At 42.6% G+C, this 14,275-nt stretch overlaps 1 protein-coding gene across 1 annotated transcript in view; it reads left to right on the forward strand.

Annotated features, from left to right (window-relative positions):
• Window positions 1-14,275, forward strand: part of KNTC1 (kinetochore associated 1) — a 101,729-nt gene that overhangs the window by 31,897 nt on the left and 55,557 nt on the right. Inside the window, exons 20-25 of the mRNA XM_050748220.1 lie at window positions 3,574-3,627; window positions 4,610-4,671; window positions 9,867-9,978; window positions 11,298-11,441; window positions 13,244-13,300; window positions 13,394-13,495. Coding sequence (XP_050604177.1) covers window positions 3,574-3,627; window positions 4,610-4,671; window positions 9,867-9,978; window positions 11,298-11,441; window positions 13,244-13,300; window positions 13,394-13,495 — 531 coding nt within the window. The remainder of the gene's footprint in view (window positions 1-3,573; window positions 3,628-4,609; window positions 4,672-9,866; window positions 9,979-11,297; window positions 11,442-13,243; window positions 13,301-13,393; window positions 13,496-14,275) is intronic.

The raw sequence follows: 14,275 nt of genomic DNA on the forward strand, positions 1-14,275 counted from the left end.
TCACCTGAGGTCAGGAGTTCAAGACCAGCCTGGCCAACATGGTGAGACCTCATGTTGTCTCTACTAAAAATACAAAAATTAGCTGGGTGTGGTGGTGCACGCCTGTAGTCCCAGCCGCTTGGGCTTGGGATGCTGAGGCAGGAGAATTGCTTGAACCTGGGGGCAGAGGTTGCAGTGAGCTGAGATCAGCTACTGCACTTCAGCCTGGCGACAGAGACTCCGTCTCAACAGAAAAAGAAAAAAAATTAAAAGATAAAATTTGTAAATGTCTGGGTGAGGTGGCTTATGCCTGTAATCCCAGTACTTAGGGAGGCAGAGGTGAGTGGGTCACTTGAGGTCAGGAGTTCAAGACCAGCCTGGCCAACATGGGGAAACCCCATCTCTACTAAAAATATAAAAATGAGTTGGGTCTGGTGGTACAGTCCTGTAGCTCCAGCTGCTTGGCAGGCTGAGGCAGGAGAATCGCTTGAACCTGAGAGGCAGAGGTTGCGGTGAGCCAAAACTGTGCCACTGCAGCCTGGGCGACAGAGTGAGACTCTATCAAAAAACAAAACAAAATCAAACCTCTATGCCATTAATAGTCATTCCCCATTTCCCCCAGTCCCCCAGCTTCAGGAAACCACTAATTTACCTCCTGTCTCTCTAGATTTGCCTATTCCGAACGGTTCAAATAAATGGAGTCATATATGTCTCCTTCATGTCTGTCTGCTTTCACTTAGCATAATATTTTCAGGGTTTGGGCTGGACGCGTTGTTTCATGCCTGTAATTCCAGCACTTTGGGAGGCCGAGGTGGACAGATCACGAGGTCAGGAGATCGAGACCATCATGACCAACATGGTGAAACCCAGTCTCTACTAAAATACAAAAAATACAAAAAATTATCTGGGCGTGGTGGCGCATGCCTGTAGTCCCAGGAGACTGAGGGAAGGGAATCGCTTCAACCCAGGAGGTAGAGGTTGCTTTGAGCCGAGATCGTGCTTCCAGCCTGGTGACAGAGCAAGGCTGTGTCCCCCCAAAAAATAAAAATAAAAATAAATATTTTCAGGGTTCATCCATGCTGTACCACGTCAGTGCTATATTTTTTTTTATTGCCAAATAATATTCTATTTTATGGATATACCACGTTTTGTTTCTCTGTTTACCAGTTGATGGACATTTGGGTTGTTTATACTTTTTTCCCCCAATTTTGTTTTTATTTTGTTAAAAAAATACATAACATGAAATTTACCATCTTAACCTTTTTTTAAAAAAATGTATTTTGTTTTATTTTTGAGAGGGAGTCTAGCACTGTCGCCCAGGCTGGGGTGCAGTGGTACGATCTCGGCTCACTGCAACCTCCATCTCCTGGGTTCAAGTGATTCTGCTGCCTCAGCCTTCCAAGTAGCTGAGATTACAGGTGTCCGCCACCACACCTGGCTAATTTTTGTATTTTAGTAGAGACGGAGTTTCACCATGTTGGTCAGTCTGGTCTTGAGCTCCTGACCTCAAATGATCTGCCTGTTTTGGCCTCCCAAAGTGCCGCAATTATAGGCATGAGCCACTGCACCCGGCCTATCTTGAGCATTTTTAAATTTAGTGGTATTAAATACATTCATAATCACATGCAGCCATCATCCATCTCCCCAACTCATTTCAACGTTATGAAACTGAAACTCTGCCCATTAAACACTGACTTCCCATTTCTCTGTCTCCCCAGCCCCTGGCAAACCATCTGCTGTCTATGTATATAATTTTGACTGCTAAGTACCTTATATTAAATGGAATCATACAGTACTTGTCTTTTGTGACTGGCTTATTTCACTTAGCGTAATCTCTTCCAGGTTCATTCATGTTGTTGCAAATGACAGACTTTCTTTCTTGTTTGTTTATCCATGGTCCCTGACTCTGACCCTAACCCTGACTTCTTTAGTTATTTCCACATTTTTGCTGCTGTGAATAATGCTGCTATGAATATGGTTGTACAGATGTCTATTTGAGTCCCTCTTTCAGTTCTTTTGAGCATATACCCAGAAGTGTAAATGTTGGGTCATATGCTAATTCTCTTTTTTTGAGACAGAGTCTCACTCTGTCTCCCAGGCTAGAGTGCAATGGCGTGATCTTGGCTCAGTGCAACCTCTGCCTGCCCCCCGAGCTCAAGTGATTATCTCACTTCAGCCTCCCAGGTAGCTGAGATTACAGACATGTGCCTCCATACCCAGCTAATTTTTGTATTTTTAGTAGAGATGGGGTTTTACCATGTTGGCCAGGCTAGTCTTGAACTCCTGACCTCAAGTGATCCGCCTGCCTCAGCCTCCCAAAATGCTGGGATTACAGGCGTGAGCCACCACACTGGGCCCTAATTCTCTTTAATTTTTAAAGGAACTACTGTATTTTCCATGGTGACTGTGCCGTTTCACATTTCCAGCAACAGTGCATAAGTGTTCCAATTTCTCCACATCTTTGCTAACACTTTGTTTTTGAGACAAGGTCTTGCTTTCACCCAGGCTGGAGTGCAATTGTAATGCATTGCAGACTCAAACTCCTTGGTTCAAGCAATCCTCCTGCCTCAGACTCTCAAAGTGTTGGGATTAGGGCCAGCGCAGTGGCTGTAATCCCTGTACTAATGTATGTAAGGTGGGAGGGTATGCTTTGATACTGTTTGTATATATTAGTCTATGCCAAAGAAATAATTTTTTAAAAAATGGATTCTTGGCTGGGTGCAGTGGCTCATGCCTATAATCCCAGCACTTTGGGAGGCCCACGCGAGTGGATCACTTGAGGTCAGGAGTTCAAGAGCAGCCTGGCCAGTATGATGAAACCCCATCTCTACTAAAAATACAAAAGAAAAATTAGCCGGACCTGGTAGTGCGTGGTTGTAATCCCAGCTACAGGAGAATTGCTTGAACCCAGGAGGTGGAGGTTGCAGTGAGCAGAGATTGTGCCACTGCACTCCAACCTGGGTGACAGAGCAAGACCCTGTCTCAAAAAAAAAAAAATAATAATAATAAAAAGGGATTCTTTTTCTGTTATAGACCTTTTTTAACATGCAATTTTTGCAGTTGCAAATAATGCCATTTTTGCAATGACCTACAAGTATTGTTGCTATTTATTTATTTATTTATTTTTATTATTATTTTTTTGAAACAGAGTCTCATTCTGTACCCCAAACTGGAGTGCAGTGGTACGATCTCGACTCACAGCAACCTCAGCCTCCTGGGCTCAAGGGATTCTTGTGCCTCAGCCTCCTTAGTAGCTGGGACTACAGGTGTGCTCAACGATGCCTCGCTAATTTTTTGTATTTTAGTAGAAACGGGGTTTCACCATGTTGCCCAGGGTCGTCCCAAACTCCTGAGCTCAAGCAGTCTGCCCACCTCAGCGTTCCAAAGTGCTGGGATTACAGGTGTGAGCCACTGCCTCCGGCCAAATGCATTATTTTTTAAAACATGTCAGTTCTTTATAGTTTACTATTCATTTCACACTTAAATGCAATTTATTTTTTTAAATATTTTGTTATTTCACAGAAAATCCATCATTTAGGAACTAGCCAAATAGTAGATATTCTTCTAACGGTATTTCTTATTATTCTTACTTAGCTTTTGAAGAAAGAGGATAAAACTGCTCTCATTTATTCCTATGGCTTGCAAGAGGTAATTACATTAGATTTCCAGGTTAATATGTGGGTGAATATACCTTTATGTTCTCCATTCAAAATAAACCCATATTTTATCAAGAGCAAGTTATTTCAATACCTTAGTTTTCTTAACTGCAAAATGGTAATATTAATAGGTACTTACTTTATAAAGTCATTTTGAGATCAAAATTCCTGTAAACTGTTGTGCATAGTACCTGGTACCTGCTAAATATTCAAATGAAGATAAGCTGTGATGATGATTATGATGGTGCCAAAATACATGTGTGTGTGCATGTGAGCATATAAATATTTAAATTCTTAGTTCAAAGTAAGTATTGTAATCTAGCTGGATTTTACCATAAGAACTTAGAAATCAGTGAGAAAATGGATTTTTTTTTTTTTTTTTTTTTTTTTTTTGAGACGGAGTCTCGCTCTGTCGCCCAGACTGGAGTGCAGTGGCGCGATCTCGGCTCACTGCAAGCTCCGCCTCCCGGGTTCACGCCATTCTCCTGCCTCAGCCTCCGGAGTAGCTGGGACTACAGGCGCCCGCCACCACGCCCGGCTAATTTCTTTTTTTTTTGTATTTTTAGTAGAGACGGGATTTCACCGTGTTAGCCAGGATGGTCTCGATCTCCTGACCTCGTGATCCACCCGCCTCGGCCTCCCAAAGTGCTGGGATTACAGGCATGAGCCACCGCACCCGGCCGAGAAAATGGATTTTAAAGTGTTCCTACAATTATTGTATATGTGCCTTTATAATTGGATGTAATTGGAAATGTTTTTCTTATCCCATGTTTTTTTTTTTTTGTGTGTGTGTGTGTGTGTGTGTGTGTGTGTGTGTGTGAGAGAAATAAAGGCAGTCCTATGGGAATTGACTTGTGATATGAGATAAATGTGAATGTGTATAGACATGTGAAATGTAATGATTAATTGTTAATGTTTTTTAATTTCAATATTGTTGCATATAAATTCAGATTATTAAATTATTTCTTCTTCAGGTTCTAAGAGCTCATGCAAAATTGACTACTTTTTATGGAGCATTTGGACCAGAAAAATTCAGGTGTGTACATTTTCTGTTAAAATTTTTTTGGCCAGGCATGGTGTCTCATGCCTGTAATCCCAGCACTTTGGGAGGCCGAGGCAGGCGGATCATCCAAGGTCAGGAGTTCGAGACCAGCCTGGCCAACACGGCAAAACCTCATCTCTACTAAAAATACAAAAGTTAGCCGGGCATGGTGGCGTTCATCTGTAATCTCAGCTACTAGAGAGGCTGAGACAGGAGAGTCGCTTGAACCCGGAAGGTGGAGGTTGCAGTGAGCCAAGATGGTGCCACTGCACTCCAGCCTGGGCACCCTCCCCCCACCCCCACCAACCTTCCCTCACCACATCACCCCCACTCTCATTCCCCACACACCCACGACACAGAGCAAGACTCGGTCTCAAAAAAAAAAAACAACTTTTTTTTTTTTAAAGATTATAAGTTACATAGAAATTTGGAATGTCATAACAGGTATAGCATTCTTCTTGCTGAATTTGTGTTTCTATGGGGGCTGTTGAGTGATAGAAAATGTTATCTTTTTAGCAACAAAAACTGGCTGAACATCCTTGTTGTCATTTCTTCTTTTTTGAGACAGGGTCTCACTCTGTCACCCAGGTTCAAGTGTGGTGGTGCGATCATAGCTCACTGCAGCCTCAACTTCTTTTTTTTTTTTTTTTTTTTTTTTTTTTTTTTTTTAAGACGGAGTCTGGCTCTGTCGCCCAGGCTGGAGTGCAGTGGCCGGATCTCAGCTCACTGCAAGCCCCGCCCCCCGGGTTCATGCCATTCTCCTGCCTCAGCCTCCCGAGTAGCTGGGAGTACAGGCGCCCGCCACCTCGCCCGGCTAATTTTTTTTTTTTGTATTTTAGTAGAGACGGGGTTTCACTGTGTTAGCCAGGATGGTCTCGACTCGATCTCCTGACCTCGTGATCCGCCCGTCTCGGCCTCCCAAAGTGCTGGGATTACAGGCTTGAGCCACCGCGCCCGGCCGAAGCCTCAACTTCTTAGGCTCAGTAAAAATCTAACTATCCTGGATAAATTTGGTTCCTTGTCTGCAAAGAAGTAAACTCTCTTAAAACCATTTCTAAGTTTCAATGTTCTAAGGTTATATAGATTTATATTGGTTCTGTAGCTGACATTACTATTTAGCAGTAATAATTATGTCCTGTATGACACAAAACATTGTTTATATCGCAAGGCATTACAGAAACCTTTCCTGTACAACAGGTACTCCAAGGTACCCGCTAACCCGCAGCTCCCAGGTCATTCTCTGTGGGCTCAAGCAGCCACTCCAAGGCAGCCACAATTTTTTTTTTCCTAATAGTAAATTCACCCATGAATTGTGTTCATTAGGCCACCCTAGCAGTGAGAATGGCAGATCTTCATATATGTAAGTCCATCTTTTCTATCCTATTGATTAATAGCCATAAAAATTGGATTTACTTGTGTTTTACTTACTGAAAATGTCACCTCTTTAGAATGATCTGTCTCTTCTTGTGAGGCCAATCCTGCCCATATGATGACTCTTTCCGCAGTTTTCTCAGCTTCAGCAGGAGGCAAAGACTTCAACAGGAGACAGGCTTCACCCTATAAACAGGGTTTGAAAGGAAGAAAAAACAGCTGGTATTTGCAAAGGACAGTGTGGCCTTACCTCTTTCTTTTCTATTTAAAGGCGAAAATACATCATTTGGAAAAACATTATGGTTCAATGTTTTTTGTATTTTTTTTTTTTTTTTTTGAGACGGAGTCTCGCTCTGTTGCCCAGGCTGAAGTGCAGTGGCCGGATCTCAGCTCACTGCAAGCTCCGCCTCCTGGGTTCACGTCATTCTCCTGCCTCAGCCTCCTGAGTAACTGGGACTACAGGCATCTGCCACCATGCCCGGCTAATTTTTTGTATTTTTAGTAGAGATAGGGTTTCACCGTGTTAGCCAGGATGGTCTCGATCTCCTGACCTCGTGATCTGCCCGTCTTGGCCTCCCAAAGTGCTGGGATTACAGGCATAAGCCACTGCGCCCGGCCTTTGTATTTTTTTTGAAATACAGTCTCGCTCTATCGCCAAGGCTGGAGTTCAGCAATGCTATCTTGGGTCACTGCAACCTTCACCTCTCGATTTCAAGCATTTCTTGTCCTCAGCCTCCCAAGTAACTGGGATTATAGGCGCCTGCCACCACGCCCGGCTAATTTTTGTGTTTTTAGTAGAGACGGTGTTTCACCATGTTAGCCAGGCTGGCCTCAAACTCTGACCTCAGGTGATCTATCCACCTCAGCCTCCCGAAGTGCTGGGATTGCAGGTGTGAACCACTGCACCTGGCCTTATGGTTCAATGTTTTAATAATCTGAAAATCCATTTCTGATGATAGCAAACAATAAAATAAATTTAAAATATAAGTAATGAAGATTTGTTTAATTCTCAGTTGTTGCTATGATTATAGAATCGTATAAAAATAATGACATTTAAAAACACAATAAAAGAGAACCCACACCCCATTCTAGAATTAAAGGGTCCTAGAAGGTATAAAACAGAGTCTGCCCCAGGTGCAGTGGCCTGTAATCCCAACACTTTGGGATGCCAAGGATACCTGGCTGGGATCCTCTCTGATGATCCTCCTACCTCAGCCTCCCAAGTAGCTTGGGACTACAGATGTGCACCACCACATCTGGCTAATATTTTTAATTATTTTTTTAGAAATGCAGTCTCTCTGTGTTGTCCACTCTGGTCTTGAACTCCTAGGCTCAAACGATCTGCCTGCCTCAGCCTGCCAAAGTGCTGGGATTACAGGTGTGAGGTACCACGCCCAGTGGTCATTTCTTTAACACAAATATTTTAACCTTTGATCATAGATTCTTACCATATCTTCTAATTGCTCATTTCCCTTCATTGTTAATTTATTCTGATAAATAGATTTAAAGTAAGTATATCTCTAATTTTAAGTAGTGATATTTTGGTGCACATGGAAGTACATCTATGGATTCAATTTCCGGAGGTGCAGTTGCTAAGGCAAAAGGTTATTCATCCAAACTTGGCTTCCAAAGCACCTATTCCAATAGAATGAGAAGGGGAGGGCCCATTTTCTCACTCATTCACCAACAGTATGTTATAGAACTTTTTTTTTTGCCAATCTGATATATGCACAAAAATTTAAAAAATATTACCACATTGCTTTGATTTCCATTCTTAATTTTGGTTGAAATACTTACTTTCTCAAGGTGAAAAGCCTTTTTTTTTTCTCCTTACATCCTTGGTCCCTCTTTCTCTTGAGTTGTGTGTTTTTTTTTTTTTTTTTTTTTAAACTGAGACTTATTTCTATGGTTTTATTATTTTTTTAGAGACAGAGTCTCCCATGTTGCCCAGCCTAGTCTCAAATTCCTGGGCTCAAGTGATCCTCCTGCCTCAGCCTCCCAAAGCGCTGGCATTACTGCCATGAGCCACCACGCCTGGACCGAGTTGTTCTTTTCAAAATTGATTTTAAAGTTCTTTGTGGGTATTTCAAATTGTCCTCTAATTTGGCATTTTTTCTTGACTTTGTTATTGATATTTTTTTACAAAAAATTCAGAAGTTTGTATTTTTGTGTCTGTTGGGAAAGATATTACCCACCCCAAGATTCAAAATAAATTCTTGGCCAGGTACAGTGGCTTAAACCTGTAGTCCTAGCACTTTGGGAGGCTGAGGTAGGCGGATTGCTTCCCAGGAGTTCAAGACCAGCTTGGGCAACATAGTGAAACCCTGTCTCTACATAAAATACTAAAATTTGCCAGGCAACGTGTCCAGGTGCTTGTAGTCCTGGCTACTAAGGAGGCTGAGGTGGGAGGATCACCTGAGCCTGGGAGGTTGAGGCTGCAGTAAGCTGTGATTGTGCCACTGCACTCCAGCCTGGGTGACAGTGAAACCTGCCTCAATAAATAAATAAACAAAATCTCTTGTAATTTTTCATTTTTAGAGTTTCTTTTTACATTTAAATCTTTTTTTTTTTTTTTTTTTTTTTTTTGAGACAGAGTCTAGCTCTGTTACTCAGACTGGAGTGTGGAGTGCAGTGGTGCAGTCTTGACTCACTGCAACCTCTGCCTCCCGGGTTCAATCAATTCTTCTGCCTCAGCCTCCTAAGTAGCTGGAATTACAGGTGACCACCACCATGCCCGGCTATTTTTTGTATTTTTAGTAGAGACAGGGTTTTACCATGTTGACCAGGTTGGTCTTGAACTTCTGACCTCAAGTGGTCCACCCGCCTTGGCCTCCCAAAGTGCTGGGATTACAGGCATGAGCTATCACGACCGGTTGATTTTTAAAAATTTTTAACCAGCTACCTTACTGAATTTCTTTATTATGCATAGTAATATTTCATTTGATCTTGTTTTTTCCAGGTATATAATTTTATATTCAAATAATGAAATTTTATCTTATCAGTTCTGATTATCTTTTTTCCTTGTCAAATTCATTATAGAACACTTATTTATTTAAAAAATAGACCGGGCATGGTGGCTCATGCCTGTAATCCCAACACTTTGGGAGGCTGAGATGGGTGGAACACTTAAGGTCAGGAGTTCGAGACCAGTCTAGCCAACATGGTGAAACCCCATCTGTACTAAAAATACAAAAATAGCCAGGCATGGTGGCGCACGCCTGTAATCCCAGCTGCTTGGGAGGCTGAGGCATGAGAATCTCTTGAACCCAGGAGACAAAGGTTGCAGTGAGCCGAGATTGTGCCACTTCACTGCAGCCTGGGTGACAGAGTGAGACTCCAGCTCAAAAAGATAAAATAAAGTAAAATAAAACAAAAATGCCTATAATCCCATCTATTCAGGATGCTGAGGTGGCAGGATTGCTTGAACCCAGAAATTCAAGTCCAGCCTGAGCAACATAGTGACATCCCATCTCAAAAAAACAAAAACAAAACAAATAAGAGTGAAAAATAATTATTTCTATGTGCAGTGATTATCTGAGGAGGGCCCTACAGGAAGCTACATGTCTCTGAGGAAGGTGGCGGGAGTTCTAGGGTCCGAGATAGGAAGGAAATGTGCTGAGGAAGGTGGCGGGAGTTCTAGGGTCCGAGATAGGAAGGAAATATGCTTTGCACCGTGTGATCTTTGGAACTGGGTTCTTTTTTTAGTTTTTTGTTTATGAAGAACAAAACTAATTAAAATGCATTTAAAGATATCCACTTAAAAGGTATAACCTTAATTTTCTTTAAAACTGACCTTTTCCCCTTCTTTGTCTATTCAGTGGCAGTTCTTGGATTGAATTTCTAAATAATGAAGATGATCTCAAAGATATTTTTTTACAGCTAAAAGAAGGAAACCTTGTATGTGCACAGTACCTTTGGCTTCGACATCGGGTAACGTGTTTTACATTTTTTCCTTAACAGCTTTATAGCACCTGAGTTAGGTGATTGAATCAATGTTGGAAACTAACAGGGTGCAAGTCTGACTGGGTGATGGGGTGTTTTTTGATTGGTTCTTAAAATATGACTTGCTTTTGTTCACAAAGGGCAAGGGGATGAAAAAGACTTTCCCCATGGGCTGGGCGCGATGTCTTACGCCTGTAATCCCAGCACTTTGGGAGGCCGAGACGGGCTGATCACTTGAGGTTGGGAGTTCGAGACCAGCCTGGTCAATCAACATGGTGAAACCCTGTCTTTACCAAAATTAAAAAATTTGCTGGGCATGGTGGCACATTCCTCTAGACCCAGCTACTTGGGAGACTGAGGCAGGAGAATTTCTTTAACCCGGAAGGTGTAGGTCGCAGTGAGCCGAGATCATGGCACTGCACACCAGCTTGAGTGATGGAGTGAGACTCTGTCCCAAAAAAAAGACTTTCCCCAGAGAAAATTGTCCTCTGATGATATTAAATCAGAAAAAGTACAGTGAAGGTACAGTAGAACCTTATTTTATCCAATCATTAAGAGTCTAGCTTCTTGGGAGCTAAATGATGAGAACACGTGGATGCATAGAGGGAAACACATACCGGGGCCTTTCAGAAGGTGGAGGGTGGGAGCAGAGAAAGTATCAGGAAAAATAACTAGTGGTTATAGGCTTAATAACTGGGTGATGAAATAATCTGTACAACAAACCCCCTTGACAAAAGTTTACCTACATAACAAACCTATACTTATACCACTGAACTGAAAAGTTAACCAAAAAAAAGAGTCTAACTCCTAATCTTAGCTCAAAAGGCAACATCTGGTTTATTAGTGGGCTTTCTAATGTAGCATTGGTGGAGAAGATGTTGCTACTGTAGCTCAGATTGTGGTAAAAGATTGCCCCTTAAAATTGCTTGTCTCTATCCCCTTAAGGTTGGCCGAAGTTGGTAGAGAGTATTAGATCCATGAAGTCATAACTTGTCGTGATGCCATTAATGGCTGCATTGCTTGTTAGAATTCCTACTATCACCTGCAGTGAAGTTTTCCTTAGAATACTCATTCTCTGCTGGTTCCTCTGCTACATGCTAAACTATTTGGCACTCAGCGCCGTGACATTGCCTACAGTATGCAGCTCCCAACTAGAAACATTTGCATAATGTAAATCTCCTTTAGCACTCATTATTAAATCAATAGGGTATTCCTTAAAATGACTTCCTAAAATATCTTTGTCAAACATTTGGGAGGCTTTTGGTTTAAATTTGTCAGATCTTAATTTCTTGCTCCTTATAATTTAGGCAAACTTTGAAAGCAGATTTGATGTGAAAATGCTGGAGAGCTTGCTCAACTCAATTTCTGCATCAGTCTCTTTGCAAAGGCTATGTCCATGGTTTAAAAATGATGTGATTCCATTTGTAAGAAGGACTGTACCGGAAGGACAGGTGAGTTGTCTTCAGTATTTCTACTCTTGATGACTGTATTTCGTTTTTTACATTAGATCATTGAAGATTAAGTCATGTTAACACCAGTTAGTTAAACAGTTAACTAACACCTGTGTTAAAGTGTCTCTTGGGCCGGGCACGGTGGCTCAAGCCTGTAATCCCAGCACTTTGGGAGGCCGAGACGGGCGGATCACGAGGTCAGGAGATCGAGACCATCCTGGCTAACACGGTGAAACCCCGTCTCTACTAAAAAATACAAAAAACTAGCCGGGCGAGGTGGCGGTGCCTGTGGTCCCAGCTACTCGGGAGGCTGAGGCAGGAGAATGGCATAAACCCGGGAGGCGGAGCTTGCAGTGAGCCGAGATCGCACCACTGCACTCCAGCCTGGGTGACAGAGCCAGACTCCGTCTCAAAAAAAAAAAAAAAAAGTGTCTCTTGTTTGTTTGTTTGTTTGTTTTGAGACGGAGTCTCGCTGTGTCACCCAGGCTGGAGTGCAGTGGCCAGATCTCAGCTCACTGCAAGCTCCGCCTCCCAGGTTCACGCCATTCTCCTGCCTCAGCCTCCCGAGTAGCTGGGACTACAGGCGCCCGCCACCTTGCCCGGCTAGTTTTTTGTATTTTTTAGTAGAGACGGGGTTTCACCGTGTTAGCCAGGATGGTCTCGATCTCCTGACCTCGTGATCCGCCCACCTCGGCCCCCCAAAGTGCTGGGATTACAGGCTTGAGCCACCGTGCCCGGCCTAAAGTGTCTCTTAAAAGACAACCATGAGGCCGGGTGCCGTGGCTCAAGCCTGTAATCCCAGCACTTTGGGATGCCGAGAAGGGCGGATCACAAGGTCGCGGGATCGAGACTATCCTGGCTAACATGGTGAAACCCTGTCTCTACTAAAAAAAAAAAAGACAACCATGATTCAGAATGAGCTGTTTTCATTTGCAACAACGTAGATGGAACTGGAGATTATTATGTTGAGTGAAATAAGCCAGGCACGGAAAGACAAACATCACATGTTCTCACTTATTTATGGGATCTAAAAATCAAAATAATTTAACTCATGGCCATAGAGAGTAGGAGGATGGTTACCAGAGGCTTGGAAGTGTTGTGGGTTGATGGGTGAGAGGTGGGGATGGTTAATGGGTAAAAAAATATATATTTAGAAAGAATGAGGCTGGGTGCAGTGACTCATGCCTGTAATCTCATCACTTTGGGAGGCTGAGGTGGGTGGATCACCTGAGGTCAGGCGTTTGAGACCAGTCTGACCAACATGGGGAAACCCTGTCTCTACTAAAAATACAAAAGTTAGCCGGGCATGGTGGCATGCACCTGTAATCTCAGCTACTTGGGAGGCTGAGGCAGTAGAATTGCTTGACCCAGAAGGTTGCAGTGAACCGAGATCCTGCCATTGCGTGAGATCCAGCATGGGCGACGAGCAAAACCCTGTCTCAAAAAAAAAAAGAATGAATAAGACATACTATTTGATTACACAAGAGAGTCAATAATAGCTTAATTCTATATTTAAAAATAACTAAAACAGTGTCATTGGATTGTTTGTAACACAAAGGGGATGGACACCCCATTCTCCATGATGTGATTGTTCCACATTGCATACCTGTATCAGCACATCTCATGTACTCCACAAGTATGTACACCTACTATGTACCCACCCACACACACACAAAAGACAGTCGTGGATAAGACGTTTATGGACAAATTAAATTTCTAAAGGAAAAAAAGAAATGGTGGAGGTTTTTAGTTATATCAGTGATTATCCATTAAGACTTTTATTTTTAAATGATCTATTTCAGATAATTCTTGCAAAATGGTTGGAACAAGCAGCCAGGAACCTTGAATTAACTGATAAGGTAATACTGATTTAATTAACAGTAAAAAGACATTTTGCACACTCCCAACAGTATAATACGTTGTTTGGAACTGTCTGTAATCTTTTTTTAAAGGCAAATTGGCCAGAAAATGGACTCCAATTGGCAGAGATATTTTTTACAGCAGAAAAAACAGACGAGTTGGGATTGGCATCTTCCTGGCATTGGATTTCCTTGGTATGATGTGGAGAACAGATTTTTAGTAATGAAACAGTCAGTTTACCTGAAAGGGTTTGTCCACATGTATGTAAAGTATCTGGACATATATCTACTTCTTAAATTTTCAGTTTTTGTGTTCCTTTTTTTTGTTTTGTGCCTTTAAAATACATTTGTAGGAAAAGTTGCTTTTTTTTTGTTTCTAATATTTCTGTTACAACTTCAACCAATTTTATTTATTTATTTATTTGTTTATTATTTATTTTTGAGACAAGGTCTCACTCTGTTGTCCCAGCTGGAATGCAGTGGTGCAACCATAGTTCACTGCACCCTCAACTTTTGGGCTCAAGTGATCCTCCCACCTCAGCCTCCTGAGTAGCTGGGACTACAGGTGCGCATCACCATGCCCAACTGATTTTTGTAGTTTTTGTAAAGAAGGGGTTTTGCCATGTTACCCGGGCTGGTCTTGAACTCCTGGGCCCAGGCAATCCACCCACCTGGGCGTCCCAAAGTGCTGAGATTATAGGTGTGAGCTACTGTGCCCAGCCCTCTCAACCGGTTTTTTTTTTTTTTTTTTTTTTTTTTGAGACGGAGTCTCGCTGTGTCACCCAGGCTGGAGTGCAGTGGCGCGATCTCGGCTCACTGCAAGCTCCGCCTCCCGGGTTTACACCATTCTCCTGCCTCAGCCTCCGAGTAGCTGGGACTACAGGCGCCCGCCACCACGCCCGGCTAGTTTTTTGTATTTTTAGTAGAGACGGGGTTTCACCATGTTAGCCAGGATGGTCTCGATCTCCTGACTTC

The sequence above is a fragment of the Macaca thibetana genome, chromosome 11 (assembly GCF_024542745.1).
Source record: "Macaca thibetana thibetana isolate TM-01 chromosome 11, ASM2454274v1, whole genome shotgun sequence".
NCBI lineage: Eukaryota > Metazoa > Chordata > Mammalia > Primates > Cercopithecidae > Macaca > Macaca thibetana.